The sequence below is a fragment of the Galleria mellonella genome, unplaced genomic scaffold (genome assembly GCF_026898425.1).
Source record: "Galleria mellonella isolate WM207_F2 unplaced genomic scaffold, CSIRO_AGI_GalMel_v1 utg87, whole genome shotgun sequence".
In the NCBI taxonomy this organism is placed as follows: Eukaryota; Metazoa; Arthropoda; class Insecta; order Lepidoptera; family Pyralidae; genus Galleria; species Galleria mellonella.
Genome location: NW_026442166.1, coordinates 285658 through 302294, shown reverse-complemented (window position 1 = coordinate 302294; position 16637 = coordinate 285658). Strand labels below are relative to the sequence as shown.

General features: G+C 36.3%; 1 protein-coding gene across 1 annotated transcript in view; it reads left to right on the top strand.

The window, feature by feature from the left end:
• The window catches only part of LOC113510950 (serine-rich adhesin for platelets), a 74543-nt gene that overhangs the window by 42044 nt on the left and 15862 nt on the right, over positions 1 to 16637 (top strand). The window contains exons 3-10 of the mRNA XM_052902020.1: positions 4842 to 5550; positions 6614 to 6744; positions 7185 to 7357; positions 8049 to 8233; positions 9663 to 9835; positions 10206 to 10655; positions 13611 to 13768; positions 14426 to 14712. Of these exons, the coding sequence (XP_052757980.1) occupies positions 4842 to 5550; positions 6614 to 6744; positions 7185 to 7357; positions 8049 to 8233; positions 9663 to 9835; positions 10206 to 10655; positions 13611 to 13768; positions 14426 to 14712 (2266 nt within the window). The remainder of the gene's footprint in view (positions 1 to 4841; positions 5551 to 6613; positions 6745 to 7184; positions 7358 to 8048; positions 8234 to 9662; positions 9836 to 10205; positions 10656 to 13610; positions 13769 to 14425; positions 14713 to 16637) is intronic.

Genomic DNA, 16637 nt, shown 5'->3' with positions numbered 1-16637 from the left:
ATAGAATATAATTTACTAATATATAGTTACATTAACAAATTTATATATATACATAAATAGACATATATTTTGTAGTAGCTATAACTGGAAAGAACGAAGGAGAAAGACTTTAAAAGATAACAGAAAGTGTTGCTTAAAGGAAAAGTGAAATGTGACTGAGATTTTTAAAATTAAACATACATACTCAAACCGTCACGGGATTCCCACATTTTTTATACCACAATGCAAACAGCCCGTCTGATGGTAAACGGTCACTGTAGCCTATGGACGCCTGCAGCACTGGGGGTGTCACGTGCACGTTACAGATTCTAGAGAAACCTTAATATACCCTTTTTGAAGAACTCCATACTGTAGTCTCTAGGGGAAGCCTCGGTAGGGAGCTCATTCCACAGCCTGAGCGTTCGTGGGAGAAAATTCCTTTAAAACCGCACTGTACGTGACCATTTGAATTTCAAGCGTATGTGGATGTATTCCCTGTCGATGGCGATAAGATGATAAAAGGTAGCTGTGGGCATCATTTCAAACAATTCCTCAGAACACGATCCGTTATACAAGCGGTAGAACACACAAAGGGAGGCAAAGTCTCGCCTTAGACTTAAGTTTAAGAGCGAGATATCGTCTGTGAGCTTAAGATCGTCAACAATTCTCATAACCTGTGTTTTTTTAATGGATTATGACGGACTGGTAACCCCGCCTACGCCAACGGTATACACTGGCGAGGCAGCAGTGAAAGATGATAGGTGAGGATGAAAAGACAGGTCAGTTAGCTCATCGTGATGAATACCCTTCAGCACGATGGTTTCCAGGGGGGCCATGTGGAGGCCGACCTAGTTGGGTATATTGCTAGCAATGGGACCCTTAGTCTCCCATTTATCAATCATTTAACAATCCCTCCCCCCACCTCCCCCCGCATAACCCGTGTTTGAACCGAGTCAAGAGGACCACTTGCACTTTTCCATGCCATTTAGCATAGACTATTATCGTTTCATTCTCGTTTCTCATTTCCAAACTTTGTTTCCATATAAAATGTTCACGTTTAGCTTTGGTATGTTGCTTATCATTGCATTGCTAAAGTTTATCAACTATTTGACAGTAAATAACTAACATTACTGCCTGTCTTTAAGGTCTATAATTGAGTGAGTTTGCATGATAAGCGCCTGTAATAACGTTACGACATACGGTTTTGGTTTGCGCGGCAATTTGTTGACATTTCGTACAAACGCGTGGAAAAGTCAATTGTATATACATATATATTAATACAGTAAAGATGAAACATTGGATTTTTGTTTATAATAGGCAAAGTCGAAAAATACTAATATTTGATTTTACAAATCTTTTACCTTTTCTTTTATGCAACTTAGAGTGGCAAACAAGCTGACAAGCCACCTGATAGAAAATGGTAACCGTCGCCTATAAACATGAACAGTAACATGGACATAACAGAGTATACTGTTTCGCCCATGATACCCCCATGCGTTGCCAATCCTGAGGACTCAGGTGTTATTCCTCTGTACCCAGTAAATTCACTGCCATATCCCACCCTTCAAACCGAAACACAACTGCTTCACGGAAACATGAATAGGACAGAGGTGCCCAAGCAAACAACTTTTGTACAAAGTCTCTTTCTGGTTACGTATAAAAAACTGTCTATAAAAGGTTTTTGTATTATCGGCGAGTAAAATGGCCTTTATTTCATTAAAAAAAAAAGCAATGCGAAGCCGAGACGAGTTACTCCATGGCCAGCCTCCTTAGATAAGCGCTATATATACAAAATAAATTAATAAAAAATATATTACAAAATCACTTTTGTATCCATCTGTACAAAGCACAACAGTAGAGACCAGTAAGGTAAGTGCTGGAAAATCTTCGACAAAATCTATACATATTGTGCTTAGGGTTGTCACACAGCAGAAACCGCTTATACGAGTATTTATTACAAGTAAGACATACGTTTTAAATGACATCAAAAAATCATTTTTGAAGCTACTACTGAAATAGGTTCAATTTTTTTTTATTTTTTATATTTATTACGTAATATCTTCAATTCTAATCCGAGTTTGATGATATTAAATGCAATCGATAAATTTTACTACCGCGTTAATTCCACGTTAGTTTTATTTATATTTTATATAGCCGTTATTCAGATCAACTTAGTACATTAAAAACAAACATAAAATTAAAAAAAAAAACTTAAAATAACTTATTCTAATAATTGTTTTTTGCTTATTTTTTGAAGATCTGTTTGCCATTTGGCAAAAGCCTCCTCCAACCGTTTCCACTTTTTTAATTCCACGTTAATTAGTGACAATTAATTAGAATTAGTCCTTCTAAAATATGTAAAGTATTTTAGTTTAACATTCAATTATGATTAAACACTTGACAAATTACTATTTTAATAAATAGATACAGAACTATTTATTTATTTCGAAGCAAACGTGATCTTTCGATCGCTCAAAAATTTTGGATTATGTTTTTTTTTAACATCATATTCCTACCCTTATCCCAATTATTATTTGCGGTCGGCGTAATATGTTTCTATCTATACTACAAAAAGATTTGGCATTTAGTTTTACAACCGGCCGCCTGCCTTACGTCAACCCTCTTTGGGATTGTTTTTTTAGCCCCCTGCTCCTACGGATGCAACTTGTTCCCGGATATTAATTTCCAGGTTTTTTAGCTAATTTAATTTCTTTCTAAGTTTTCCTCACTCTTTACTACCATGTTCCCTTCCCCTACCATGTTCCATTTTTCATTCCACTTTTCCCCATTTGTCGTAACGATCTTATTGGTTTATTTCAAATTTCCGTAAATTCTTGCCCTCAGTTTGTATCAGTTCCTCTTTGGGATTATGATTTTTACAATTTCATAATATTTCTATTTTAGCTGAAACAACTGTAGAGTGGCAACCCTATAAGTAAAGTTAATAGACGGCGTTAGGAGGACGGGTCAGCGGCGTGGTAGCGGACCAATACTTCATTGTAAATATCAACAGATTTGTAATTAAATTATATATCGTTAAATTCAGGAGTTACAACGTTAACACTCTGAATTATAGCTTTAGATTAGCAGTATGCAATAAATGATTAAAATAAAATATAAATAGTAATAACTATTTCTAGGTTTAAGATGTTTATATTTATATAAACGTATATATATAATAAATATGTCATTTATATTTATATAAATTCATTATCTCTTTAATTACTACTGATATTTTTATACTATTTCTGGGTGCAATAAATAATCTTTTATTTGTATACATACCGAAGAATATTAACACATAGGATCTATGAAATGATGGTATAATGCAGGGGGAAGCACAAAAGAATCCGATGATCCGATGGTTTGATGATATATATATATATATATATATATATATATATATATATATATATATATATATATATATATATATATATATATATATATATATATATATATATATATATATATATATATATATATATATATTAATAAATGAGATTGGAATTGGAAAGGTACCTGATCATGATCTCTGATACTTAGATATCAAGATTCTTAGATATCAACATGACTGATAATTCTTTAGAGTAAGCAAACGACGACTGTATGTAGCCGAGTTACAAATGGTGAGATGCATATTTGGATTAATAAAGTACAAAATTAAGAAATAGTATATCAGAGAACACAGCATAGACAGATAGGACAGAGCTGAGATGAAGATAATGCCAAAAGAAGTATGAAAGGAGCGCCAGTAATAAATACATTGAGAAATAACTATCTTTTTTAATGGGTGATAATGGAATTGTAACCCCACCCGCGCTGTCGGTATACACCGGCCGGGCACCAGTGAAGGATGATAGGTGAAGATGAAGTAGGTCAAGTCGCCCATCGTGACGAATTCAACAAGAATTGTTCACGATGGTTTCCAGAGGGAACCACGTGGAGGTCGACCTAATAGGGCATATTGCTAGCTATGGGACTGTCAAAGTCCATTGCTAACAATCCCTTTCCCCCGAAAAAAAAACATTTAGCCATCTGTACACGACTGTACGACAAGTGGCAATGGCGTAACCGTGTAATCGCGAGATCGGACGTCCCATCAATAATTTTCAATTACTGTCTGTCTAAACATTGCTTTGATATAAGTTAAAGGTATGTCAGATACCATTTGAATATATTATAAACTTTGTTGATCATTCGTATGTAGGACTCGATCACAACAGAGGTGCGGTCGTCTATTGGATGGGTGGGCATTTGCGTCTTACCAAAATAGTTATTGACTTTGTTCTTTTTTTTTTATACCACTGAAGTGGCAAACAAGCATAAAGCCCACCTGATGGTAAGCGGTTACCGTAGCCTATAACCGCCTGCAATACCAGAGGTATTACGCGCGCGTTGCCGACCCTAAAGAAACCTCTTTACCCCCTTTTGAAGAACCCCATGCTGTAGTCTCTTGGGAAAACCTCGGCAGGGAGCTCATTCCATAACCTGAGTGTTCGTGGGAGAAAACATCTTTGAAACCGCGTTGTACGCGACCATTTAGGCTTTATTTAAAATTGGCAAGTATTTTAAGAGAAACATCTATTTCGTACCTAGTTACCGTTTATATTAACAATCGTCTTGCCAGTAATTGAGAGGCTTGGCAGGAGTATTGACAACCGCAGTTAGGCTTTGAAGACATTTTAAGATGGGCGCTGCTCCTCATCCCTCGCCATCCCTTAGTCGGCTCTTACGACACCCACGGCCATTACATTGACAATACTATGCATGTATAGAAACAACAGTTTTATTCGTTTGACTTGTTCCAAGTTGATAGACAAAACCACAGACAATTAAAAACATTTTGTTTTTTGTTACAGAAACAGTACTGCGACGTACGGACTGAAATCTGCTGCAGATTAGAGACTGCTTCATTACCAGGCACTGTCGGACTCCAGGGTTCCCTCGGTGTAGGCTCAGCCACCACCACGGGCTCCTATCAAGGATCTAACTTGTTTGCCACTGGACAAAACTCAGGCCAAAGCCAGTCAAACGCTTTCGGCTCGAGCCAATCCAATTTCGGCAGCACAGGCCAATTCAACTCTGGCACGACTTCCTCTTTCGGATCGAACTCAGGCGTGAAAGGAGGCGTCACCGCCTCAGGATTCGGAACAGGCGGCTTCGGTTTCTCGACAGCAGCACCGACAACAACGAACCGCTTCAACAACGAAGTATACAAATCGACCAGCCAATCGAACTTCATCGAGACTGACTCGTTCTCGTCAGGCAGCGAGAGCGCGGGTGTTTATAGGCCTGGTGCGAGCGGCTCTGGCCTGAAGCCAGGCATCCCTTACTTGCCTCCCATAGATAGTAAAAATCAACCAACTAACCTGTACCCCTCGACAGTCTTTACAAGCACGACTACTCCTCGACCAGTGACCACTGCCAGGCCTACATACTTGCCCCCTACACCACCACGAACACCTTCCACCTCAGCCCCTACATACCTCCCACCGGATCAACATAAAGAAGGGTCGATCATTTTGGACAGCTTCCAGCAAACCACACGCGCACCGCAAATACCGATCAGTACGTATTTGTATATCTATTTATATACTTTTATTATTATTTAATCCTTATTATATTTATAAATTAAATCCAGTTTTCTAGAGAACTTCATTGCTAAAAGATAAAATATGTAAATGCAACATTTCAATAAGACCCAGGAATTTTTCCAGAACAGATTGAATAGGATTTTGCTTCCCAACAATCAGTTTTTTTGTTCCACAAAGATAAATGACAACTTCAAACAATACAAAATTCATATATAACTAATCGTTTTTTGGGAGAATTATTTACAGAATAACGTAATTTGTACTCTATTATTAATTGGCACTTATATGTATGTATTAAATGTAATGTATCTTGTACCCAATAATAATTTTGCACGCTTTAGACTATAAGGCGAACATTTGTACTTCACAATGGATCAATATCTGTAAAAAATTATGTTCTCGCAAATAAACAAATCTATATCAAGGAGAATTGTAAAAGTTCCTTCTAAATTGGCAGTGCAAGTGAAAATTTTAAGTAAATTGAAAACCTACTTTTTTTGGAAGTTGCTTGCAAACTATAAGAAGTATACTATTATATAACATACAAAGAAGAACAAAAAATCCCATTGCGTCGAAATAGTACAAAAAATAAGTTCTCATAGTTTGGTGTCGGTCATATATTCGGCCAATTTTTAACTGAAACCGAAACTTTAAAGATCCTAACAAACTAGCCGAGACCGGAACCGAAATTTCGGTTGGACTATGTCACTTTTGTTTCTTAAATTATTCCCCACCTGCTCATCAATTTTCATGAAAATCAATAGAGGTTCAACGAAACCGGAGGTGAAAACCTTCCTTAACTACTTTCGACAAAAAAAGGACATTTAAAATCAGCCAAAATCAATCAACGAAAATATTACGTAACTTACCCACAAAACGTCATACTGGAAAACTTTTCTTTTTGAAGTTTGTTAAAAATATTGTAATAATTAAGTCTCCTTGAATAAAAATATTTTTATCTTATTTATTTATTTATTAAAATTATACAACTTGGTAATAAAAAGAAATAATCAATACCTTCCATGTTTGTCAAACAGACGACATTTCGACCGCCTGCGCAGCTGCCCTCAAGTGCACTGCAGTTGAGTACTGTACAGCTGACGGCGTTATATCCACCACGCCCGTTATCCTCACCAAGGAGCAGGACGCATTCAGAGTGCCACTAACGGTCAGTTCCAATGCTCTATTACGATGTAACTATTTCTTTTAAATGGCTCGCAAGTACTTTTAATATTTATTGGTAACCTTCGTGGTATAATGGCAAATATTTTTCTTTTGTGAGTGAAAATTGAATGGTAAACTCGTCTGTGCTACTGGTATATACAGGCAGGGTACCAGTGATGGACGCTACTGCCTATCCCTCGTCCTCCCTTAGTCGCCTCTTACGAAACCCACGAGAAAGGAAGGGGTAGTACATCCGGGACCGACACGACAAGTTATTAATATATTATATTATGCATTTATATATATATATATATATATATATATATATATATATATATATATATATATATATATATATATATATATATATATATATATATCTATGTAAAATCCATGCCTAAATGTTAAATTACTCGCTTTACTAATCAAATATTTAATTAATAGGATTGCCGGGATCTGGGCACTGGTGTCATTGGAAAATGCTGTAGAGACCCCAACTACACCGACCCATGGCCCACAAACCTGTTGGGACAATGGAACGATACATTCTTCGGGAATAATGGCAAATACGTGCCAGACAACAGAGGCAGCCCTAACAACAACCCCCCCGTGTACAGGTATTGTAAAATTTGTTGAAAACTATCGTGGGTCATTATTATTATTTCAGTCGTTAACTGTCCACTGCTGGACTAAGCCTTCCCCATAAGAGCAGTTTTGCCAGTACTTGCCACGTTTGGCAGGCGGGTTGGACGGACGACATTATTCTAATATTTATTTGTTTAACAAAAAATAATTTTATTCGGGTATAATTAAAATTCAAAATTCTACATTTCAATGTTATAACTAAACTAGCTGACTCGGCAAACGTTGTTTTACCATATACATTATTTCTAGAACTATACATGAAAATTTATCCTACTACAATTATAATATTCGATTGCCATCTTGCAACCCTATTGCGGCATATAAAAATAGCGATTAAAAAACAGGGGTTGATCGTAAAACGGTGAAAATTTAAGGTTGTATATATTTTTCAATGCTAAGTCATAATAAAATAAAAATGGAAAAATATGTCAAAAAAATTAAAAAAAAATTTTTGGGGAGGGTCACCCTTATCATTGAGGGGTGTGAAAAATAGATGTTGGCCGTTTCTCAGACCTACCCGATATGCACACAAAATTTCATAAAAATCGGTATTGCCGTTTCGGAGGAGTTTGGTAACAAACACCGTGACACGAGAATTTTATATATAAGGTAAAAATAATGTCATGATTGAAAAACTTATATTTATATTTTTTTCTATATTAGAGAAAAGGTGACACCCAGTCCGTTTGGACCAAACCAAATCACCCCAGGCTTCCCAACTAGGACCACGACAACTGGCAGTGGCCTCCAAATTTCCCAGGGTGGTGGCGGCTCTTTCAACGTCGGCGGTCGCGGACAGTACGAAGCGGGAGCTAGTGGACAAACCTCTCTTTCTGGACAACGTGAAGGTAAGACAATGACTGCGTATGTAAATTAAATGACAGAGTAAAGAGGCATCAAGATCATTACCATCATCGTCATCTCAGCCATTATCCGTCCACTGCTGGTCATAGGCCTTTCCCATAGACTGCCATAAAGAACTTCCTTCTTTATGACAGAAGCTACTTCCTTCCATTGACTCCCTGCAAATCATTTGGGGTCGTCACACCATCCATTCATCCGTCTAGTGGGGGGTGTCCTGCACTGCACTTACTTGTATGAGTTCGCAACTCAATAACTTTCTTTCGTCCCTATTGGTTATCGGTGCTTCGAGCTATGTGACCAGCCCATTGCCATAAGACTAATTTTTTGCTTTTCAAAAAGAAATTTGAATCTGAATAAACAAGTTATCTAGTCCATATGGTGATTATGTAAAAAAATAAAATAAAAGACCGTAGACGTAAAAAAAGAAGTGAACAAAAAAAAATTAAACTTTTTTGTCAATGGTTTTTTCAAAATTACCTGAAAAAAAAATTAAAATAAAAAATTGTTTCGAGTTTAGACCCAAAAACTAGAGCTACAATTTGCTTTTTTTTTAAATGTCTCTACGATAATTTACCTCCAAGTTACAGCCTATTGAAAATCACCTAAAAATGTGAAATCTTTTTTTTTCGGTCCCTTAATTTTTTCCATTAGTGTATGTCTGTGGACGAATCCCATAAAAAAAACTGCAACATGGTTCGTTTGAAATTTATTAGGTGATTCTTCATCGACCAAACATTTAAATCTAAATTTATGTTTAGCTTCAAACAGAGCCGACATCTATCGCTTAAGATAAACGACATGTGTTTGCAATTCAAACCAAATATTAATTTGTGCGAAAATTGACAGGCGACTGACAAATTTACGACCTTTTCTTGTTTTATAAATGCTAATCAAATTGACAGGTGTGCGACAGTATATTTATTAATAATTTTATTAATTAATACGATGAGCCCGTGGGGCCCAGATGCAAAGAATTTTTATCGGACGATCACAGCGCGCCTCATCGAGGTTACTGGTGACCCAAGAGCTGGTAGCTACTTTGCCCAAAAGATAAGTTTGGCAATCCAAAGAGGTAATGCTGCCAGTATCTTGGGTACGCTGCCTCGGTGTGGTGCGTTGGGGGATTACTTTTAATTGTTATTAGTATTTAAGGAATTTTATATTAACTTTAATTTATTGTTCTATTGTGAAACATAATGTTCTTACTTACCTATGGAGGTTTTATTAAAGTTTAGGAACAAAAAAAAAAATAAGACACTAATGGTCAAAGTATATTTATCGGATACTGATGCACAAAAACAATAATGACATCTTTTTGCATGCAACTTCAAAAGGCCAACAAGCTGACGGCCCTCCTGATGGAAAGTGGTAACCGTCGCCTACCATTGTTACATAACATTTTTTAAATTTTAGATTCCCAAGTAACTCAAACCACACAGCAATTCCAAACGGCAAACTTCAATCGCAACAACCAAGGTCAAGCGGTCGTCATCGGTCAAGGTCAAGGCGCGTACACGGGAGAAGGTCAAGGAGTGAGACAAGGACAGGGCTCGTACCAAACAAACAAACAATACACTGTTGGTTCGGTAAGTTGGTAAGAGATGGTACACTCAAACTTTTACTAGATTTAAAGATGATAATCATTTTACTCAGATCAATAGAAATATTAACTACATATATACTCACGACTATAGTCCCTAATGGGGATAGTCAGTGACATTTGTCGATTGCTTCGTAACAAGTAGTTTTTCACTCTGCAAAGAAAAACGGCAGCTTTAATGTTTACAAAATTAAAATAATATTAAACACGTGAATAAACCCTATCGATTTTAAAAAAGAATTATGCAAATCGGCTCAGAATTGGTGACGTAATGACGTAACGCAATCACAAAAAGTTCCGATTTAAAAATCTCTGCCATTTGAAAATTGTTTAAAAATGACTTTTGTTATGAACAGATTCAAGCGGACGCTGTCAGAACCCAAAATAATTTCGGCCAAGCTGCTGTCAGTGGGCAGGCAGGCACTGGAATTAGACAAGGGGTTGGGACTGGAGTCAGCCAAGGATTTGGGGTTGGAGTCACCCAAGGAATTGGGGCTGGAGTTAAACAAGGATCTAGATTCGGAGTGACCCAAGGAACTAGTAGCTCCGAAATCAGCCAAACTGTTGGAGTTGCCCAAGGTGGCAGCGTCAGCCAAGGTTCTGGGGCCAGTCAAGGATTTGGTAGTGCTGTTAGCCAAGGAGTTGGGACTGGAGTTAGCCAAGGCTTTGGAACTGGAGTCAGACAAGGGGTTGGGTCTTATGGCATATCGCGAACAGGGTCCACGGTCGAGCAGCAATACTCTGAAGTCATATACAGGGTGTTCCTGCAACAATACAGCGGTAGCGGACAATGTGGCGTGCTGAATGTAAGTTTTTTTTTTTTATTTATATGTAAAAAAATATTACTAGTGTCCTTTTCATCCTCAGGATGTCGACTAAGATAACAAAGCACTATAAAGGGAAAGAAAACTCGAAAAAATCTATGTATACTATAGGATTAGGAGCTCAGTTTTTTATACTGTGTTAATATACTCCTCTTATGACGTTATAGTCTTGCCCAGCAGTGGGATCTTAATGTTTTCAACTAACTTCAAAAAGAATAAGGTTCTCAAAACGGGCGTATTTTTTTTAATGTTTGTTACTTCATAACTCCGTAAGTTCTGAACTGATTTCCAAAATTCTTATTTATGTGAAAGGACATACTTACAGATTAGTCCCAGAAAATTTTATATCAAAATTGGTTTAGAAATTTAGTTGTTAAATCAAACTGGTTTTTCTTTCACTTTAATTATTGTTATTTTTTCGAGACTAATTGAGTGCCACTTCCTTTTGGAAGTCCTAGATAAGGAACATCCGTAAATTCCTATGGATATAAAAGAAAATGCACAGGCGAACCAGCGGGAAAAACTTAGTAAAAAAGGAGTTGACATTGAGTGGAATAAACAGCAGAATTATCTTGAAATCGCAATTACACATTACGGCATCTAATTATCATAATAATAAAACATCAAATTAACCTGTACGTAATAAAATGAAACCCGGCAGATGGCTCTGTCTTACAATTATTTTGCAATTAATTAATTATGCACAGTTGGTATTGACATACGCAATTGCTATAAATATTAATATCTCTAAATAGAATGAAACAAAGTTGCTTTTTGCATCGGAATGTTTCTCCGTATACTTGTAAACTAAGCAGTGTATTTTCAATTTCATCAGCGGGTTTTACATTTCGATATTTTTTTACAAACGTTTGGTGATATGTTTTAATTTGCAATCGTGCGAAGCCAGGGCGGATCAGTAGTGTTAAATAACTGTGAACCTTTGTGGTCCAATAGTAGATTTGCTTTACGTAAGTGAAGTCACGATTCTACTCTCGATTAGGCTCTCTAGAAAAGTAGCAAGCGATTTCAGCAATGGAATCGACATCGCTAGCAAATCCGTGAGATAAAACGAAATAGCGACGTCGGATGTCTCATTTCAACGCATGGTCTCGCTAGCGATATAGATTCCATCGATGAATCTGCTTGCTACTTGTCCAGAGTACTAGGTTAATTTAGGAAACAACCTTTACTAAACGGGTTCGGATCTAAATGTTCTGGACTTAGGTTCTGGGTTATCGCCCCAGATAATCGTCGTTTGATCCTCTTAAGACTAAGTATCCAACTAAATTATTGGTGTGAATGTGATATGTAACTAGATTCCTCGGGTTCGCTTGACATTTTTTTTGACATGACATTGAACGACCGAATTGACCGTGCCCACCCCAAAATTACTTAGTACCTACCCCAGTATCAGAAGACCCCAGAAACAGAAGCGAGACTTTCAGCTATCAGCAAAGATATGTAAAGAGTACATACGCAGCTTCTTTAAGAAGTCAAACCCTCTTGGAAATTAATTTTAAACACGCCAATACCCACCTACAAAGCTTCTGTAAAAAAATATATACCTAAATGACTGTGAAACCCGTATTAGAATTTAGAAACCGTTCCATTGCACGGCTTAGAAATAAGCGATGAAACAAACATATGCAGACAGCGACTTTGTTTTATACTATTTAGAGATTTATTCATTCTAATATATAAATTATAATTTGTGTTTCATTAATTATTCAAAAGTTATATAAAATGTATAGGTAATCAATAAAGATTCTAATCCTAGATAAATCGATTTTGTCATATCGCCACATTAACAGCGATGTTAATACAGCTGTCAGAGAAAATAAAACTAATGACATTAACATGACGTTTAACAAATTCACCACAGATTAAACATGTTACACAATGCGTCGTTTAGAAAAAAAAAATGTTACGTTATTATCTATGACTCGGTAGAGATGTGGCTGATGTCGCTCTACACTACAATTTTGACCTTTGCGTTGCTTTAATTTTTTTTTTAATACAATTAGAGGTACTATTACTACTAATTGTAAGGTGGGAGGGTAAATAAATTAACGATCCACCTTATTTTTCTTTTATTACTTATATATACAGGGATAGAATAGGATATCTACAGGTACTTATTATATTATTGATATTTTTGACATAGACAAATAGAGATTGTTGTGCAACATTATTAATATTCATTTATTTTATTATGTTGATACTTTTAGTAGATGGTTACATGAATTTATTAACCATTGTTCAAGGGTGGTGCCGACTCTTAAACATAATGCTTGGTTTTTTGCTAAATATTTTGCTCAATCCCATCCCATTGTGTTTCAACCGTAAAACAGTTGTGTTTGCATGGCTGTGTTTCAGTTTGAAGGGTGGAATATAGCGTGAATTTACTGGGTACGGAGGAATAACACCTGAGTCCTCAGGAATGGCAACGCATGGGGGGTACCATGGGCGAAACAGTATTTTTTCTAAATTTCTTACCGCCCCCTTTAGGCCTGCAGCGCCCACAAGGGGGCGTTATGGGAAAGACTGTTATAGAGTGATAAAAGGAGACTTTTATGATTATTAACTTTGTTAGACTTGGTTTTATTTCGAGTTTTCCATCTCATGAACTAAGGTGTTGTTGTTTGATTCTCTAGCCATCACATTCTCGAGATTAGCGAGATGAAAGTAAAAATAAATCGTATTGCAACGATCTTAAAAAAGTATTTTAAAATCGATCGTAATCACTTTTCTCTTCGAGCTAGTCTGTGTAAACGGATACTTGCTTATCATCATATGGAGATTAATATAAGGTCTTTTAAAAATCTATAAAATTGATAAAAATAAAGGACTTTCCTGGAGTAAGGAACCTGGTTTACCTTACTCTTATTTGCTGTAAATCTTGCACATTCACTAATATAAGAAAATCTTCACCACCAGAGTCAAACACCGTACGGAAACCGCAACGAACTCGAGGTGGACTTCTCTGAAATCCCATGGCAAGCGATGGTGCTGCTACAGACAAACAAGAGCTTACTCTGCGGTGGAGTGATCACCAGGCCTGATGTGGTTCTCACGTCGGCTGCTTGCGTTGATGGGTGAGTTATTTTCTTAAAATTAAATTAAATTAATTTGTTTTGCTAAAAAACATTGTTGAAAAGATGTTGCATTTGTCAAGTTTACAAGATGTATGTTTCGACACATGCAAATGTTAATCATTGAATTTATATATGCTTATTTAATTTTAAACAACCTCCAACACTCAAAGATTGACTACTATTATTATTACCAGAAGTTCTATAACCTTCTGCATTAGCTATCAATCTCCGACCGCCATTCAATCCACGCACGTTTTGTGACACATGTCGTTCACCTGTACCTCTTTAGGCAATTTAATAGATCGTTGTTTGGAGCTTAGTGTTAACGTTTCGGCGTCCAAACTGCGAATTATGGATAAAACTAAACGTGTTTCATGTATTGCTAATTCTTGCCAATATTTTCTGTTAGTAAAGAAAGTAAAATTAAATTCCTGAGAGTCTTAAAACCTTGGACTGTCCAGAAGTAACTGTGGCGAAACAGTACACTCTGTTATGTCCATGGTACTGCTCATGTCTATAGGCGACGGTTACCACTTTCCATCAGGTGGGCCGTCAGCTTGCTTGCCATTCTAAGTTGTAAAAAAAAAGAAAAAAAAAAGAATAAAAACACAACCTAGTAAACCTGTAATAGTGAGCTAACCACTCTATCCTTTTCAGACTGGACGCCAAGAACGTCTTAATCAAGGGTGGTGAATGGAAATTGGGCATTGATGATGAACCTCTGCCTTTCCAAATCGTGCAAGTGAAACATATCCTCCGCCACCCATTCTACAACCGCGGTAGCCTCCAGTACGACGCTGCTATCCTGGTACTCTCGGAGAACCTAAGATTGGCCAACAACATCCTCCCGATTTGCCTGCCAGGACCTGACGATACTCTGGACGCGTTCTACAATGGAGCCGGAGAATGTATTGTAACTGGATGGGGCAAGCAGGTACTTCAAGGTAAGCGCCTTTAGTTCTTGATTCTAATAATTGTTCCAGGATCAAACCTTCGAGTTACGAGGTTATTATTGATATTCTTTATTACACTAAAACATACAGTTGTGAATTTATCTCTAAAAGAGATCCTTTTCAGTCAACCTAAAACAACATGACATCTTGTGAAATTGTCTATGGATTTGTTACTCGTCTATTCTCAATATGTTACAGACTCGCTAATGACGAGTGAAACTGATAAATGCGAGTTTCAAGGTCCAATTTCGTAAACTTATACTAATACAGGTTAAAAATAAAGTCTGTAGTCTGCGCGGGGATATTTAACTTTTCGCTTATCTAAATCATGGACTTGACATTGATTTTATTTGTAACTATACTAAAATCCTTACTTATAAATGTGAAAGTATGTTTGTATGTTTGTCAGCTCTTAACGCCTTTCAACGTTATTTTGGCTCCCTTTGCATCTTCTGTCGCCTTTATAACGGATGTGTTCTGAAAAACTCTTCAATATAAGGCAACATATTAAAGAGTTCTTCAAAGCCAGTTTTCACCATCGTACAGCCTGCCATCGTCAGGGAATCTATCCTCACGCCTTATAATCAGAATGGTCATACACAGAGCGATTTCAGAGGAGCTCCCTCCCGCGATGGTGTTACAGGCGTCCGTAGGCTACGATAACTCCGTTTACAATCAGACAGGTCGTATGCTTGTATGCCACTATAATAGTATAAAAAAATATATACACATACTTCATATAGGATGGAGAAGAACATAGGATTCCGTTATATCCCGTTCAGTGAACATATCTCAGACGAAGTTGTGGGTAAAAGCTTGTAACCCAATAAATATATTAAAATGAAAAAGTAGAATTTACGTTATAGTACAGCTTAGTGCTAATAGTATTCTCTTCCAGTAAATAAAAAATAATGTGTAGTCAAAAATCATATTTTCTTAGTGAAACTGCCAATAAAATGTTACTATTTGGCTGTAAGCACTATTAACAAGTTAGGGCATAACCAAAACAGCCGGTCCCGAGCTTATTTAGAAGTGTTTCCCAAAATGGTTCGACTCAAAATCGAACCACAATCGAGGTCGTCAACTAAAAGTTGCCCTTTAGTCTTAGACCATAAATACATCCTTAGATGCTGAAGACCTTAGATGGAGAATTGAATGTCAAAAACGTTCTAAAAATTCAAGTTCATATTTGTGACGCTGGCCATATTCGAATTTCAAACTGGTCTACTAATCGGAGATAATACGATGTCACGAAGCCCTAATAAAAATAAATCAAAGATATAAAATAAAATAAAAAAAAAACAATTATAATAAAAGTCACCAATTAAAAGAATAATCTAATATAAAAAGCGCGTTATTGAAAAAAGTAAATATTTTTTATCTAAGCAATTGCAGGGAGAAATTAAGAGCGTTCATACCGAAACAGCGGAGTGTGGCAATGTTGCAGTCATTTGCCTTTTTTTTTTTAATTATTCTAAAAATTTAAATATTTTTAATGAATTAAAATGTTAATTATGTAGCAAGCTGTTTAAAGCTGTCGCTGTTAATTTTGATTTTGATATTTATTATTAATATATTCTTTAAAAGAAAGGCAGAAAGGTAATTATGCCTTGCAAAATATTGAAAATTGTTGTATAAAAAATGTATATCAAAAAATTATTTAAAAATTTCGGTAGCAAAATAAATAGTAACTTATAGGCTATCTTTTTCGTTATCTTCTTTTATGCTATATAATCTCTGACTGAAATAAGAAGCAGCCAAAGTTCTTTTTCACCCCATGGAGTAATTATACCTATACCCCATTTCATAGTGATAATTAGGTAAGCCGTTAAAGTACCAAGAGTTAAAGGAACAACAAAAACGAACTGACTTTTACATTTGTAATATTAATAAAGAATTACATTTTAGTTCACTAT